At 53.5% G+C, this 17,446-nt stretch overlaps 1 protein-coding gene across 21 annotated transcripts in view; it reads left to right on the forward strand.

The window, feature by feature from the left end:
- Nucleotides 1-10,966: 10,966 nt before the first annotated feature.
- Nucleotides 10,967-17,446, forward strand: part of ARHGEF10 (Rho guanine nucleotide exchange factor 10) — a 148,211-nt gene continuing 141,731 nt past the window's right edge. For 16 of the 21 annotated variants that reach the window (XR_012416996.1, XM_045397795.2, XM_045397797.2 and 13 more), the window contains exon 1: nucleotides 10,967-11,800. Coding sequence is in view for 15 of the 21 variants with exons in the window: in XM_045397795.2 (XP_045253730.2) it covers nucleotides 11,542-11,800 (259 nt within the window). In the remaining 6 variants the exon portion in view is untranslated. The remainder of the gene's footprint in view (nucleotides 11,801-17,446) is intronic. The other 5 variants (XM_045397802.2, XM_074000197.1, XM_074000200.1 and 2 more) reach the window with 1 other exon arrangement.

Raw genomic sequence — 17,446 nt, forward strand, 5'->3', positions numbered from 1 at the left:
CTCCAGGTGTGCGTTCTGTAGAGTCAGGCAGGCGGCCTACCAGAGAATGCGACTGGGAAGAGAAAACAGGGGAAAGCAGAGGAGCCATCCCAGCACGGACCCCGAAACCCAGGCAGGGTGGCAGGAGCCATCCCAGCACGGACCCCGAAACCCAGGCAGGGTGGCAGGAGTCATCCCAGCACGGACCCCGAAACCCAGGCAGGGTGGCAGGAGCCATCCCAGCACGGACCCCGAAACCCAGGCAGGGTGGCAGGAGCCATCCCAGCACGGACCCCGAAACCCAGGCAGGGTGGCAGGAGTCATCCCAGCACAGACCCCGAAACCCAGGCAGGGTGGCAGATGGCAGGGGCAGAGAGGGGGCAGATGTGGGAAAACTTGCCCAGGAGGCTGTTGTCCTGGCCGAGGGGACGTCCTGCAGCAGCGAGTAGCTGGGACAAGTCCAGGGGGGACAGAGAGCAGCCTAAGAGTGGGCCCAGGGGGAGGCCTCTGCAGAGGGAAGGGTCACGAGGCCAGAGAACTTGGAGGGCACACAGTGGGGTGAAAAGCAGACACAGCCACAGTGTCCTTGCTCAGGCTCTGCAGACTCAGACCCAGAGTCCGGAATTCACATGGACCTGTGCCTAGGGAACAGTCCCCGAGAAGCTACCAGTTGGGGGAAGAGCGGGTGAGGAAGGGGAGGAGGCCACACGGCTGCATCTTTAGGGAGCGCCGACCCAGCTGGACCCTCAGAGAGTTCTACAACACGAACTCCACCTGCCCGAGACCCCTCACTTCAGCCCTCAGGCTCTCCACACCTGAGTCCCTTAGTCATGGATAGGGGAGACCCGGCTCTAGCAATGGGCAAAGTGTCCCCACAGCCCAAGGACAGACCCCAGACCGAAGGTGAGGAGGGCGGCTTGCAGGAAAAAAGAAAAAACTGCAGGATGGGTGACAACATGGGAGAAGATCCCAGGATGGAGGGGAGACCCCACTAGGGGATGGACAGGGAGCTGTGAGGGGGTCCCGGGAGGGAGGGGAGCCCCGACTAGAGGATGGACAGGTTGCTGTGAGGGGTCCTGGGATGGAGGGGAGCCCACACTGGGGGATGGACAGGGAGCTGTGAGGGGTCCTGGGAGGGAGGGGAGCCCCCACTGGGGGATGGACAGGGAGCTGTGAGGGGTCCTGGGATGGAGGGGAGCCCACACTGGGGGATGGACAGGGAGCTGTCAGGGGTCCTGGGATAGAGGGGAGCCCACACTGGAGCATGGGCACAGGGGACTCTGAGGGGATCCTAGGGTAGGGGGAGCATGACTGGCCATCTTTGAAAGGAGTTTCGAACATTTTCAGCGGAGTTTGTTGGGCTTATGAATTTTGTGCCTGTTTTGAAGTAGCGACAGGATCGCAGGTAAACCCTGCACATCCCAGGACTACTGTGGCCTTGAGCAGGAGGAGGACTCTGTCCCCTGTGAACAGGGCGGGGGACACAGCACACTGGTTTCCCTTCAGATAAGGTGCCCGCTCAGCCTCCACGTTTCTGGATACAGTTGGACGCAGCACCGTATTTTCGGTCCCTCTATTTTTCATTTCCTTACTCTCCTCCCGTATCAAGTAACATTATGCCATATGAATTCCCCATGTCCCTCCCCGTGTGGTCCCGTATCCTACATCTTTCCTGCCCTTGTTCCCGTGTAAACCTACCTGTCCTCCATGCTCTTCCAAAATGGTCCTCAAATGACTAGTGTGGATCTGGCCAACTGCTGGTGTTCAGCTGTGTGTGTTATGCATGAGGGACTTCAGGAAACACCCTTACATTATAACTGAGGCGTTCAGTGCTTTAACCAGGAGTAACAGGGAACCTCAGGCCAGTGGGTGGGAAGGATGGAAGACTCACCTGCACAGGCATGTTTTGTGTGTGGGGTGCTGTCCCCTCTGGGCCTCAGATCATGGCCCGTCCCGGCCACCTGTCCTGCTATGCACTGACTCCCTCCCCACGCTGTCCTATATGCTGACGGCTAGAGCATGTTCTGAACGCCAGGCCCCCAGTGCAGGAGGGAGCCCTGCATGTCACCGCCAGAGCCCCCCCACACGGCCCCACTCCCCGGCACACCACTCCCCCACCCCTGCTCCTCCCTGCCACCCCGCCCCACTCCCTCCTGCCCCTGGTTTCTGCACTGAGGCTCCTTCCAGCCCCGCCACTGAGCTCTGAGCTATGCTGGCAGAGGCTGGCTCTAGATGACGGAGGGGGAAGGACAGGGGGCAGGATGCAGGGGGGTGCCGGTGGGGCCTGCCCCAGATGAGAGTCATGGCCCTCCCTGGGCCTTAGGTGAGCGCCCGCAAAGGGGAAGCATTTAAAGGGAAGCACTTCCTCCATCCTCCCCCACCACCTCCTGAGCTGGGCCATTCACTTCCTCCATCCTCCCCTAGCGCCTCCTGAGCTGGGTCACTGGAGAGTGGCATTCCCTTCTTCCAGTTCTCTCCTCTTCACCTCTACCTCCCATTTGAGCAAAGCAAGAAAACAGGCTTAGTTGTTGCAAGAGCTCTGGAAACAAAAACATCACTGTTTTCCTCCTGGAACAATGCTTCCTTCTCCCCCACCGCATTCATGCTGACTCCTTTGAAACAGAGGAACAGTGTTAAGCCTCTGGATCTTTCTGGGTGCCCCCAGCCTCCTCTCTGCTTCTTCTCTTTTTTTACCTTTCCTCTCTTCTGCCCCCTCTTTTGCCTTTGGCCTGCCCTCCATCAAACGGGACATGGATGGAGCGGCATGGGAATCAGAAATGTTTCAGGCGAGCACCTGCAAGGCCTGTGGTGAGAAGGCCGGCTCTCTGTGCTTGCTGCTCTCTGGACACAGGCATCGTATAATTTCCCACTTCTCACTGCTTCCTTAATGACCACCTTCTACTTACCAAGGTGCACTTCTATTTTTGTTTTGTTTTGTTTTGTTTTTGAGACAGAGTCTCACTTTGTCGCCCAGGCTGGAGGGCAGTGGTGCCATCATAGCTCGCTGCAGCCTCATACTCTTGGGCCCACGTGATCCCCCAGCCCCAGCCTCCCAAGTAGCTGGGACCACAGGTGCACGCCACCAGGGTCAGCTATTTTATTTACGTATTAATTTTTTTGTAGAGACAGAGTCTTGCCATGATGGCCAGGCTGGTTCAAGGTGCATTTCTAATTCAGCAGCCCAGACCAGTCTGAGTTAACCCCTAGAGACACGCTCTAATGATGGTTTATGTAGCTAGGGACATGCGTCTGTTTGAGTCAGATAATCTGCTCTAGGCTCTCCAGCTAGGAAGGCAAGACCCCAAGGCCACTGAGTGCCCTGCGAGATGTAGGTGCTGGCGTCTATGCTGGGAGCCCTCGCTGTGTGGACTGGACTATTTCTTAGCTTGGGATGAGAGGAGGACCATGCTCACGTAGGGAAGCCGAGTGTGCTGAGTGTGTGTGTTCTGTCTGCCCCTCCACTTTCCCTTCTTCTGCAATCCGTTTTCCTGGTGACATCTATCCATTGTTTTCTCCCACTGAAATGTCCGCAGTGTGTTCCTCAGCCTGTTTGTGTTGCTAGAAAGGAACACCTGAGGCTGGGTAATTTATAAAGAAAAGAGGTTTATTTGGCCTCTTTTTGTACGAGAAGCATGGCGCCAGCACCTGCACGCGGGGAGGGGCTGAGGCTGCTTCCCCTCAGGTGGAAGGGGAAGGGGAGCCGGCAGGTGCAGAGATCAGAGAAAGTGGCAGGGGGCGGCCGGACGCGGTGGCTCATGCCTGTAATCCCAGAACTTTGGAAGGCCTAGGCAGGCGGCTCACCTGAGGTCAGGGGTTCGAGACAAGCCTGGGCAACATGGCAAGACCCCATCACTACTAAAAATACAAAAATTAGCCAGGTGTGCTGGCAAACGCCTGTAATTCCAGCTACTTGGGAGGTTGAGGCAGGAGAATCGCTTGAACACAGAGGTGGAGGTTGCAGTGAGCTGAGATCGTGCCACTGCCCTCCAGCCTGGGCGACAGAGCAAGACTCCAAGACTCTGTCGAAAGAAAGAAAGAAAGAAAAAGGAAGGAAGGAGAGAGAGAGAAAGAGAGAGAGAGGAAGGAAGGACGGAAGGGAGGGAGGGAGGGAGGGGCGCGGGGGAAGTGCCAGGCTCTTTTTAGCATCCAGCTCTCACAGAGCTAATAGAGCAAGAAGTCACTCATAGCCTCCTCCATTAATCTATTCACGAGGGACCCACCCCCATAACCCAGACACTTCCCACTAGGATGCACCTCCCGCACGGGATACAATTTCAACACGAGATTTGGAGCAGACACACATGCAGGCCACGGTGGCGTCCTGATCAGATGGGGTGCAGTGTTCTAACCAGATGGGGTGCGGCGTCCTAACCAGATGGGGTGCAGATGGGGTGCGGTGTTCTAACGAGATGGGGTGCGGCGTTCGTTTGGGAAGGTGGAAGGCTGTGGGGTCCAAGAGGGCGGATGGAGAAAGTTCCGCAGCAGAAACGCCCCGCTAGGGAAGCTTTAGAATTCGCCAGGGGGTTGCTCCGGTGGTCAGTGTGGGGCATTTGACAGGTGGAGGCCAGGGATGCACCGTCCAGGCGGCCACACACTCGCAGCAGAGTCCAGGGCGGCCTGCACAGCCTAGGTGGGGCCCACAGGACGCCACGTACGGGGAAAGCTACCTGTAACCATCTGAGCCTAGATGCTAACTGTTTACCTACAGACACACCAACGGCACCTCCCAGGAATACAACCACCGGGGAAGTCCAGAGGAGACTGCGCTGTGTTCCGTTCGAAACATCCCAGGGCGGTTCATCAAGGCTTCAGAAAAAATTACAGCCGCACAGGCAGGGTTGCTCTGGCCTTCCTTTATTTTAACAGCTTTATTGAGGCGTCACTGGCACACAGTGAACTGCACGTAATGACCATGGTGGTTCAGTGACTTTTGAGGAACACATAGCATGTGAAACCGTCGCCACAGTCAGGAAAGTGAGAGCGGCCTCTGCCAAGCCTGCTAGGCTCCCAGGGAACCTGCCCCCCGCACCGCAGCCGCGGCCCTGCAGAGGCCGACCGGACCCATCCCTCGGTGGTCTCTGTGTTACTGTCCTTGTTTGTTTTTGTTTTATTTTAGAACTCTTTATAAAGACACAAGATGATGAGTAGAAACAAACTCACACCAGGAAATGGACTGTGTGTGGTTTGCAAAGCGATGAGCACGGTCTGTGTCCGGAACCCTCAGCTCAGGCAGCACCCTGGGCTGTTTCCCGGGGAAGTGGCCACAGCAGTCCTATCTGCAGAGCATCCTGTTTTCCTGAAGGGCATCCGCGATGCCCCCCAGGCCGTACTGTTGTCTGTAAGTCCCGAGTCCCCTGTGGGGACAGGTGCTGGGAGTGGTGTGGCCTGCTGGGGGCTCTTGGATGTGTTGCCCCGGGAGCCCTGCCAGGAGAGACGGCAGGGTGATGCCTCGGGGTGACTGGGGACGGGTGGGCAGGAGGTGAAGGCAGGGCATGGAACACTGAGGTGGGCAGCTTCTTCCCAGAGCTCGTCAGCACTCCAGCCTGTTCAGCCACGTCTGGGGTTGGGTGAGCCCAGACAAAGCTCATGGCTCAAGGCTGGGAGGTTGAGAGGCCTGGAGGGGGCCTCGGCTTTCCTTGTTACCCCTGCACCCCACGTGCATGTGGCCTCTGCACTTTCCCAGGGCCTCTGCCGTGTGACTGCCCCACCCCACCCCCACACTGTCCCGGGGTCTCCCTGGAGAGACGTCTGTCCCCTGCCAGGCTGTACCTGGGTTCCTTGACTGAGCGGCACTGGGTGGAGACTCACTTGCTGGCTCTTCTCCCATCACAGCACCTGAGCAGCCCCGTGACTGCAGCCTGAGGTCTGCCCCATGTGTGCTGTGGGCCAGGCGGAGCACCTCGTGTGCCCTGAGCAGCCCCGTGACTGCAGCCTGAGGTCGGCCCCACGTGTGCTGTGGGCCAGGCGGAGTGCCTCGTGCGCCCAGGCTGCCTTCATCTTCACGGCCGCTCCAGGGCCAGGGACTGGTGACTAACCCTGTATCCGCGAGACAGCAGGCTAAGCACGGTTAGGGACTTGTCTGAGGTCTCACGTCCAGGGATGTTCGCCATCCCCGGGCTCGGGGTCTCGCTTTCAATGGCGCGATCCTACAAGTGGCCTCAGCCAAGCTTCAGCCAGCAGGAGGCACACCTGGAGAGATTTAGAGCCTGGATCCGGCACCGCAATGGGGGCCTGGGAGCGAGGTCCAGGCAGGCCGGCCGTGGGAAGGGCAGGCTGGACCTGGGGCAGAGCTGAAGCTACTGCCCACAGCGGAATTTCTTCTCCGGAAAGCCTTTTGAGTGCTGAGTCAGGCCCACCCGGATTGTCTAAGATAATCTCCCTCATTTAAAGTCCACTGTGATGGGCCTTTCGCACACCAACAAAACACCTCCACAGCCACACCTGGACCCATGTGGAATGAATTACTGGGGACGGTCACCTGGTCAAGGTGACATATAAAACTGACACGCACAGTGGGTGCAAATGTCCTCCCAATTCTTTACAGGAAACTGAGGCACAGCAATGCAGATGGCAGAGCTGGTGAGGGAAGTGCCTGGGATGTGAACCCAGGAACTGTGCCCAGGGGAGGATACAAGCTTCCATCTTTGAACAGTGCCTCAGGCTCCCCCTAGATGTCCATGGGGTCAGGTGCCCTGACACTGGTCTCTGCACACTGAAGTGTGGAGTCTTCACGCTGCCTAAGTAGCAGCTATTGCTCTTGTTTTCAGTGAGGAGCCTGAGGCCCAGGACATCAAATGACTAGCCCATGTTCATCCATATAGTGGCAGAAGAGGCAGAAGCCCTGGGCCTATTTGATGATAAAGCCCAGGCCTTTAGGCCCTGCTAGGGCTGACCTCACACACCCAGTCCGCGTGGGGCGTGAAGATGTCTGGAGTAGCGGTGAGGCCTAGAACCCGGCAGGCTGCCTTTGCCATTTTTTTCCTTTCTGAATGCCCCAGCTAGGGTATAGATTACCCCTACGCTCTGCATAGGCCTTGCACTTAATTTAGCTTGCAGTTAATCAAGGGATATTTTATATTCTGTTAATAAAGGGAATCATTATTTTTTAAAAGGAACCCAGCTTTTAGAACCCCTTTTTATTGATACGTAACTTAATTTGTTCCTGCTACTGTAACAAAACACCAGCGACGGGGTCATTTATTTCTTCAACAGAAATTTATTTCTCACAGTTCTGGAGGTGGGGAAGTCCAAGATCAACATGCTGGCAGGTTCAGTGTCTGGGGAGAGCCTGGTCTCTGCTTGCACGACAGCAGCTTGAGCACTGTGTCCTCACTGGTAGGAGGGGTGACCAGCCCCCTGGCACTTCTACAAGGGGACTAAGCCCATCCCTCATGACCCACTAGCCTCTAAAGGCCCCACCTCTAACTGCGATCACATCACTGACGAACTTTCAATCATCAAGGGGGATGCATTGAGGCCACAGTGTATATCCCATGAAGTACCTTACTGTTGTGTCCAGCTTGATTCCACTAACAAAGCAAACACATCCATGTGTCTGCAAATCAAATCAAGATGTAGTCACCATTTTCATCACTCCCCAGAGTTCCTTTGTCTTTTCCGAGACGATCCCCCCAGAAGTAACCGCTGTTCTCACTCCTGTTATCACAGGTTGGTTTGGCACATTCTTGAATTTCATAAAAATTGAATCACACTGTATGTGCCCTTTGGTCTCTTGTTTTCATGTTTCGAAGATTCATCTGTTATCGAGCATATCCGTTTCTTCCTTTTTATTACTGAATAGTATTCTATTATTCTATGAAGATACCATACTTTATGCGTTCACCTGTTGATGGAATTTGGGTTGTTTCCAGTTTTGAAGCATTTGAACTGTTGTGAAGAAAGAATTCTTGTAAACGTCATTTTTTTTTTTTTTTTGAGACAGGGTCTTGCTCTGTCCACCCAGGCTAGAGTGCAGTGGTATGAACATGACTCATTACAGCCTCCAGCGATCCTCCCACTTCAGCTTCCCCAGTAGCTGGGACTGCAGGTGGATGCCATCATGCCAGACTCCGGGGTCAAGCAATCCTCCACCTTGGCCTGCTAAAGTGCTGGGGTTACAGGTGTGAGTCACCATGTCTGGCTGTAAAAGTCTTTTAAGGGACTTACGTTTACACTTGCCTTGGGCAAATCTAAAAGTGGGATTGCTGAGAAATGGCCAGTTAGAGTGTCTGCGTCATTTGCACTCTCATCAGCCACGGATAGTGGTTCCTGGGGCCATTTTTACACTTGCCTTGTCGGTCTTCAGTTTCAGCTGTGCTTGGATGAGGGTGGGGGCATGTCATCGTGAGTTTACTTTGGATGACACTGAGCACTGTTTCCTGTTCTTATTGGCTATCAGTACATCTTTGGTGAAGTATTTACGTCTTTTGTTTATTTTGAAATAGACTTGTTATTGTTATATTGTTTTGTCCATTTTGAAATAGACTTGTCTTGTCATGGTTCATTTGCAGGAGTTCTCTGTTTACCAGCGCTATGGTTTGAACGCGTTTTCCCCACAGTTCATGTGTTGGAAACTTGACCCCCAATGCAGCAGTGTTGGAAGGTGCCTACTAGGTTGTGTCGGGGTCATGGGGGCATGACCCTCATGAATGGATAAATGCCATGACTGAGGCGGTGGGTTCCTTATAAAAGAATGAGTTTGGGTGAAACCCTGTCTCTACTAAAAATACAAAAATTAGCCAGGTGTGGTGGCAGGTGCCTGTAATCCCAGCTACTCGGGAGGCTGAGGCAGGAGAATAACTTGAACCAGGGAGGCGGAGGTTGCAGTGAGCCGAGATCGTGCCACTGCACTCCAGCCTGGTGACAGAGCGAGACTCTGCCTCAAAAAAAAAAAAAGATAAGTTTGGCCTGTTTTGCACCCTCCCTCCCCACCTCCGCCTCCCACCTTCCATCATGGGATGGTGCAGCCAGAAGGGTCTTGCCAGATGTGGCTCCTTGATCTTGAACTTCGCAGCCTCCAGAACTGTGAGAAATACACGTCTGTTCATTGTAAATCACCCACTCCTAGGTATTCTGTTATAGCAACACAACATGGATTAAAACAAGTCATTTGTGGGATGTACGCATTGCCCCTGCGTTCTCCCAGTCTGTGGCCACGGATTAGGACAAGTCGTTTGTGGGATGTGTGCATTGCCCCTGCGTTCTCCCAGTCTGTGGTGGCCTTTTCATTTTCTTAATGATGTCATGAGATGAGTAGAAATATTAAATTTTGATGAGCCATTTAATCATTTTTAAATGGTTGGTCCATTTTGTGTCCTACCTGAATATCCATAAGATCTTTTCTTATATTTTATCCTAGAAACTTTATAATGTTTACACTTAAGTCTATGATCCATCTGAAATTCCTAAATTCTATTTTAATCCTAATAGTTTAATTGTAGATAATTTTGGGTTTTTAAACATATATAATCATATGGTTTGTAAATAATCAGTTTTTCCTCCCTCAATCCTTATACTTTTTGTTTTTATAACCTGTAACACTTGTTAGATGCTGCAGTACAATGCTGAACAGACTATGGAGAGTCGAAGATTTTCATACACCCTTATCAGTATCCAATAGAACAGCAGATAAAAAAAATCAGTAACAAATATGACCTAATTGACATCTGCAGAACATTACATCAGTGAAACCAGAACATGTTCTTAGCAAGTGCTCATAGAACATTTACCAAAATAGACAATGCTGGGCCATGAAGCAAGTGTTTGAAAATCTTAAGCCATAAAAATAAAATAGATTATGTTTTAAGGCCACGGTGGAATTAAACTTTAGTTATAATAAAAAGAAAACCAGAAAGTCCCCAAATATTTGAAAGGTAAACCTAACTTTTCTAAATATCCCATGGGTCAAAGAGGGAATCACAATGGAAAATCCCAACTCTTCCATATCCGGGCTTACGAAAATAGGGATGTATCTGTGAGGAACGCCTGAATAAAGCAGACAGACCTATTGGAGCTCCAAATCAGAGGATTTTCTGCCCAACCTGCCTGGAAGGCATTGCCCTGTGGCCCTACTCCGCAGTGTCCCTGACTGCCCTGAGTTTAGGGCAGGTGAAAATGATGAGTTGTTTATTCCATACACAGGACTATTTCTTCTTATCTCTAGTCTACTTTTTTAGAAAACATTACAAGTATCAGGATTTTCTCATCGTATTTAGGTAAACAAGAACTAATTCAGTTGACCTTTTTACTTCTGTTGACCAAGACCATTAATTGTCTGTGGAGAAGACCTTTGAAGAAGGTACCCAAAGAACCCTAGGAATAGAAACCTAAAATAAGTTTTCTAATCTTAAGGGGGCTGAGAGGAAACACGTTTTTCAATTGATTCATAAAAACAACTCAGTCTGATTTCATAAAATTAGCAAGTGTGAATAATAAACATTGAAAACATATCACCTTACCTACGATTATTTTTTCCAACCATTGTAGTCCTTCTATGTTGGCTATGATTTTTATGTAGTCCAACATTTTCAGGGAAATAACATTCCTGAGCACACAAGCCCTAAGGGCAGTTAATATTTAGATTGATTTCGTGATACTTAGCATCCCAAATAGCTCTTTGTATTTCTTCTTTAAAACAAGTGAAAGGGACTAGAAATCTCTAAGAAGTCTGATAGTTCTAAAACACTGACTTAAAATTACTTCTATGATTCGGAGATTTGGGTAGGACAAGGCATAGGAATAAATCTAGCATCTGAGAACACACGTGTTAAATGTGCTGACCAGGTAATAGATAACATCCTTCAGTTATTTTGGTTAAAAATATCTTTGTTTCTGGTTTTTTTTTTTCTTTAATAGTAATTATAACGATAATTTGTTTCCTTTTTAAAAGTATAAGATAAATAATTGCTCAAAGTAAACAATTCCAATAACTCATTCGCTGTAAAGGTCCCGGGAAAAACGAGCGCTTCCTGGCAAGAAGCAAGCTTCAAAAACTGCCTCGGAAACGTGGCTGAAGTCATCGCATTTCCAAACGCCCAAGGCTTGGCTGGTCCAGGGCAGCTGGCGCGGAAGACCCGGAACGCCCTGTGGGCAGGGCCAGCTGCGGACTGAGGGACTGGGTCTCAAGGGGCGGGTCGGGTGGGGTCCCGACGCCCCCTCCTCGCGTGGGCGCACCTCGGGGTGTCCGCAGGGAGGGGCGATGTTCTGGGGGGAGGGGGAGGGTCTGCCCGGCGTCCCCTCCTGCAAGTGAGCTCAGCCCGTGGGGGTCGGCAGAGAGGGGCGATGCTCTGGGAGAGGGTTAGGGTCAGCCTGGAGCCCCCTCCCCAAGGGGGGCAGATCTGAACCCGGAGCAGGCTTTGCGGGGAGGGTCCGGATGCTGGGGGCGGGGAGGGCACAGGGTCTGCCCAGCGCCCCCTCCCCAAGTGCGCGCGGCCCGGGGTCCGCGGGGCAGGCGATGATCCGGGGGCTGGAGCCTCTGCCGCGCGCCCCCTCCCACGCGTGCGCAGCCCGGGCGGGGCGTTGGGCCGCGGGAGGGGGCGCGGGCGGCCACGTGGCCTCGAAGGAATGCGCGGGCGCGAGGGCAGGGCGCTGCCGAGAAACCGGCAGGTGCCGCGGCCAATGGGCGCCCGGGACGGTCTGGGCCCGCCAATGACAGCGCGGTGGGTGGAGCCGGCTGTCCGGGCGGGCGGGGCCGGGCGCATCCCTGTGGCCGGCGGGCGCGCGGTCCGGGACGGAAGGGGTCGTGGGGGACGCGGGGGACGCGGGGGACGCGGGGGACGCCGGGGGACAGCAGGGGACTGCAGGCCGCGTCCTGGCCGCCGAGGTGAGTGTGAGCCCCGCGGACCGTGGGTCCCCTCGCGGGCTTCTGGTTTCCTTGGAGAGTTGCACTTCTGCCCGGCTCCCCCGAAGACGCTGGGTCCCACCCCGAGGTGGCGGCGCCCCCGACCCCCTGCGCAGACGTTTCAGGGAAGGGGTCGAGACCCCCCCCCAGCAGCTCCCCCTTCCGCGGCGCCCCCGGCCCCGCAGGATGACGGCGCGGGCCTGGGCGGGGGGAGCAGGGACTGGCAGCAGGGACCCCCGGCCCCAGGGTCAGGAGCGAACCCCAATCGACTGAAGGAGCCGGAGAGTCGAAGGAGCCGGAGGGTCGAGCGGGCTGCGCCTGGGGGTCGTGCAGTAACTTAGATTTTCCAGTAAAGGAGAAGAACGCGGTCCACCTCAGGATGGAGAGAAGGACCGGTGTAAGGAAAGCCGGCGTCTTTCCCCCGCACCCCACCTGTCCCCGTGTACCCCACCTGTCCTTCAGCACCCCCTGTTCACTCTGCACCCTACCAGCTACTCGCATCCCAGCTGTCCCCCCGCACCCCACCTGTCCCCCTGCACCCTACCTGTTTATCCTGCACCCCACCTGTCCCCCCACACCCCACCTGTCCCCCTGAACCCCACCTGTCCCCCTGCACCCTACCTGTTTATCCTGCACCCCACCTGTCTCCCCACACCCCCCCGTCCCCCTGAACCCCACCTGTCCCCCTGCACCCTACCTGTTTATCCTGTACCCCACCTGTCTCCCCACACCCCACCTGTCTCCCTGAACCCCACTTGTCCCCCTCACACCCCACCTGTCCCCTCACACCCCACCTGTTCCCCCTGTACCCCACCTTTCCACCTGCACCCCACCTGTCCCCCACATCCCACCTGTCCCCCCGCACCTCACCTGTCCCCCTGCACCCCACCTGTTCATCCTGCACCCCATCTGTTCCCCATACCCCAGCTATTCTTGCACCCCACCTGTCTCCCTGTACCTCACCTGTCTCTGCACCCCACCTGTTCATCCTGCCTGTCTCCCTGCCACCCCACCTGATCCCCCATACCCCACCTGATCCCCCATACCTCACCTGATCCCAGATACCCCACCTGTTCCCTCTGCACCCCACCTGATCCCCCATACCCACCTATTCCCCTGCATCCCACCTGTTCCCCTGCACCCTACCTGTTCCGTCATACCCCACCTGTTCACCTTGCACCCCACCTGTCCCACTGCACCTCACCTGTTCCCCCACACCCCACCTATTTACCCTGCACCCCAGCTGTCCCCCGCACACCAGCTGTCCCCCCACGTTCCACCTGTTCCCCTGCACCCTACAGCCTGCTGGTGCCCAAGAAACCAAGGTAGATTCTGAGGAAAGCTGCCCTAGGTCCGCAGGCACCTTGCCCACCTGTCCTGGTCCCACTCCCCCTCCATGGGCCCCTGGGCACTGAAGGTGAAGTCTGAGTAACCCTCCAGACTGTGGCCAGGAGGTCACGTTCCCAGGCAGCGGTGGAGGAACTTGCTGCCGTCTAATACTGATTCCAGTCACTAACTTTTGCTAGAGGTAAAAATTCTCATTGACTCAAGATGCGATGGGTTTTAATTCTTTTCTCTGGTTAACCATAACCTGAGTACGGGCTGGTCTGTATTCTAGATTCTGTGCAGCAGTGACTTAATTTCCATATAGGTGGAATCGAGGAGGAACAATTTCACTGCTGCTATATAGGTGGAATGCTGCGAGGAGGAACAGTGTCACCGCTGCTGATTAATAATGTGTTTTGAACACCTGCTTTGTAGAAAATAATTTTTATTAGAAAAGAGATGATGACTGAGGTTTACACGTGGCGTATTTTTAAAAATATGCTTTGTTTCTCTCTGTCGCGCACAGCATCTATTTGTTGTCTTTAGCATCCAGCATCGGCAGTTATGGAGGCTGTAAATTTTCATAGTCAGTTAAGACTTCCGGATTTCTCAGCAGTAAGAAAAGTCCTTTGTATAAGGTGCTATTTGTAATTCATTAGTTGTAGACAGTTGGGGGTGAAGTAAAGTTAAAAGTTATTCAAAATAGCTTTTTATGTTTTTAAAAGTTGATGCTTGACTTCCAGATGTAACCACATTTGTCTTCTGGGTGCTTTGGTGTGCTGCCTTTCCTCTGCAGTTTGTGTGTGTACATGTGGGGGTGTGTGTATGTGCTTGTGTGCATGTGTGTGTGTGTGTGTATTTGTGTATGTGTGTTTGTGCGTGCGTTTGTGTGGGTGTGCATGTGTTTGTGTGCGAGTGTGTGTGTGTGTGTGCACGCACGTGTGTTTGTGTATGTGTGTGTGTGCGTGCGTTTGTGTGGGTGTGCATGTGTTTGTGTGCGTGTGTGTGTGCGAGTGTGTGTGTGTGTGTTTGTGTATGTGTGTGTGTGCGTGCGTTTGTGTGGGTGTGCATGTGTTTGTGTGCGTGTGTGTGTGCGAGTGTGTGCATGTGTGTGTGCATGTGTTTGCGTGTGTGTGCGCGAGTGTGTGTGTGTGTGCGTGCGTTTGTGTGGGTGTGCATGTGTTTGTGTGCGTGTGTGTGTGTGCGAGTGTGTGTGTGTGCGCGCGTGTTTGTGTATGTGTGTGTGTGCGTGCGTTTGTGTGTGTGTGCATGTGTTTGCGTGTGTGTGCGCGAGTGTGTGTGCGTGTGTGTGCGCGTTTGTGTGTGCGTGTGTGTGTGTGTGTGAGTTGTAGATGGAGGCATTGGGGGGTGTGGAGGGTGTGGAGTTAGAGACCTGGGTTGAGGTGGGGAAGCTTTTCCCTGACACTGTGGGTCCAGGCTTCTCACGGAACTTGAGGGTGCTTACGAGGTTGCTAGAAGGCATCGTCTGGGGAAGTGCTTCTTAAACGAAGTATGTTTGGCGTAAATTAGAGCAAGCTGGAAATGCGCTAATGACAGTTGTATTCTGTAAGCGACGTGAAAACGGTCATAGCGAGATGTAAGAAAGTGCTGGTGTAGGGCCGGTCATTCTTTACTGCACAGTGCGTGGCAGGAAGCATACAAAGAACAGCTCGGATCTGGAGATGCTCAGAGAATCTGTGTTTCATGCGTGCGTTGTTTATAGTTTCCCTGGATAGAAAGATAAGTGGCATGAAATAAGACAGAAAGGAAGCATAGCTGTTAGTCGTTCATGAGGGAGAATTTCAGCTCCCTCCCTTAACCAGGCTTTCTGGGAGTGTAATTTTGGAAGATTCTGGGAGCTCTGCCGTGGAAGTGGGTGGGCCAGGCCCGGGGCTGTCAAGGGTCTGAGAGGCGGGGAGAGCAGAGGCAGGTAACCAGGAGGGGGCCTTGCCTGGGTTGCAGACAGGGCCACAGCCCCAGGTTCATCTGGGGAGGGGCAGAGCTACCTGTAAGGAGAGGTGTGGCAAAGGAGCCCTGGGAGAGTGCCCTGCCACCAGCCCCCACCTTGACACACGCACACTTCTGCTACGTCTGCCACCGTACTCTGCTTCGTCCTGTTCATAGTTGCCAGGCTTGGACATTTGGTTTTGGTTCTGTTTGTTTGTTTTCTGTGAGTTTTCAAAATTTTGATCACAAAATGATTTTTTCTTTTTTAATGGAGTCTCGCTCTGCTGCCCAGGCTGGAGTGCAGTGGAGGGATCTCGGCTTGCTGCAGTCTTTGCCTCCCAGGTTCAAGCGATTCTCCTGCCTCAGCCTCCTGAGTAGCTGGGATTATAGGCACCCACCACCATGCCTGGCTAATTTTTGTATTTTTAGTAGAGATGGGGTTTTGCCATGTTGGTCAGGCTGGTCTTGAACTCCCGAACTCATGTGACCCACCCGCCTCGGCCTCCCAAAGTGCTGGGATTACAGGCATGAGCCACCGCGTGCCCAGTCAAAATGATCATTTTTAATCTTGGATGATTCCTGTCCTTCCATCATTGCCATTTCCTGCTTTTTGTTGTATCGTTGGAGTCAAGTAGGCCTGCCAGTAGAAAGTGCTATCTGGCGGTTGTTGATGTTTCATATTTTTGTTAAATGATGTGAAAAAGATGTAAAATGTTATAAAAATGTTTTGGGTTCAAAGTTTTTCTCTTCTGTGGGTCACCTTCTGATAGGGGAAATAACTTTGTAAAGTAAAACACAGTGTCCAGAGCTGCGACTGGTGCGGGGGCCGCTGTGAGGGAGCGATGGGGAAGCAAGCAGGTTGTTACAGGCGCGTGCAGAGATGCGTGGCTGTCTGCGCAGAATAGGCCTGGCTACATCAGCATTGGCAGAGGCGCTGGTTACCAGTTTGGCCATTCCAGGTTCCAGTATCTTACTGACTGTCCGTCCCTGGGAACTCACCATGGGGCTTTAATGAAGAAAACAGAAGGAATTGGTTCTGATACCTCAACACTCTGTTTCCACTGACAACTACAGACAGCTGAGCCTTTTCAGCACGCGGTGAGTCAGGGCAAGTCAGGCTCCTGCAAGTCGTATCGGTTGCTTCCGTGCTGAGGTCATGGTCTTTGTTCCGTTTTGTGCCTGTGGCTTGTCCAGCTGTGGGGGACAGACCCTTACACTTGGATGTGGTCACTATCATTATGTTGTAGAAAAGCAGTGTGGACATTTACTTTGGAATATAAATACCAAAGGAAAACTTCAAAGTGTTCAAAGTGAATTTTGAACTTTTGTCCTCTCTTACTGAGGTGGGTGATTAAGAGTGGACTACACATGAAAGGCCAAGGAATTACATTGTGATAAACGGTGGCATGCACACTTACTGTTTTATTCTATTGTTCGCTTATTTGTTTTTTCTTCTGAAAGGAAAATAAAGCAGTGATTTCAGTGCAGTTTCTGATTTTCTGTAAGGAGCATGAGAAAAGTGAGTCCAAAGAGCATTACATAAGCTAACGTGGTATTCAGTGCATATCTGAGCGGACGGAGGCTGGAAGGCCTTGAGCGTTGGAGAGGAAGCAGGCGGCGGGGCCTCCAGCACACCTTGCGGGGGCGGCAGCCATCCCGGCAAGGCTGAGCGCTCCCTGCCTCCACAGTAGCTCACGTCCGGCCTGAGCTGGGTCGTCCCGATAGGATACCTGCGTGGGCCGCGTAGACACAACCCAGGGAGCTCCAGCGTTAATGACACTCCTGGTTCAGAAGCTTGGTCTGTTTTGTGTGAGAAGCGCTGAGCTACGACAGAAGGAATGTGCTGGGTCCTCCTCATTGTGCGTGCAGGTCTGAGGCTGGCTGGGTCCGCGGCGTTGGACCAGTGGGATGCTGTAAGGCTGGGCCTGTGGGTGGTTGCCCTGTGTGGGCCGGGCCCGCTTGAGGTCCGCTGAGGTCTGGAGCCAGCCCCTGACCCTGGCCAGCCCGCTTGCTGCAGGAGTGATAAGGAAAAGAAAGTCGACTCATGCTTTGTGCTCAGGCGCTTGGCTCAGCAGGTCCGTGGGAAGCAGCCCACACGAGAGGCCCTGATCCACGTCCAGCTGCCGTCTGTGCCTCCCTGGAAGCCGCGGCTTCGTGGCTTCACGTCATTTGTGTGGGCCATTCTCTGTGCACTCAGCCAGCAGAGGCACTTCTCACAGAGCAGGGTTGAAGAGAATCCTTTCTTTGGAAGCTCTTGTCCTGTGTTACGTAGAATAGGTCACTTTTCAGCTGCAGCAGAAGTCTAAACTAGCGCTCACAGGTGCCAAGGGCTGCACAGCGGTGCAGCGCTCCACT

Source organism: Macaca fascicularis, chromosome 8 (genome assembly GCF_037993035.2).
Source record: "Macaca fascicularis isolate 582-1 chromosome 8, T2T-MFA8v1.1".
NCBI classification, from domain to species: Eukaryota; Metazoa; Chordata; class Mammalia; order Primates; family Cercopithecidae; genus Macaca; species Macaca fascicularis.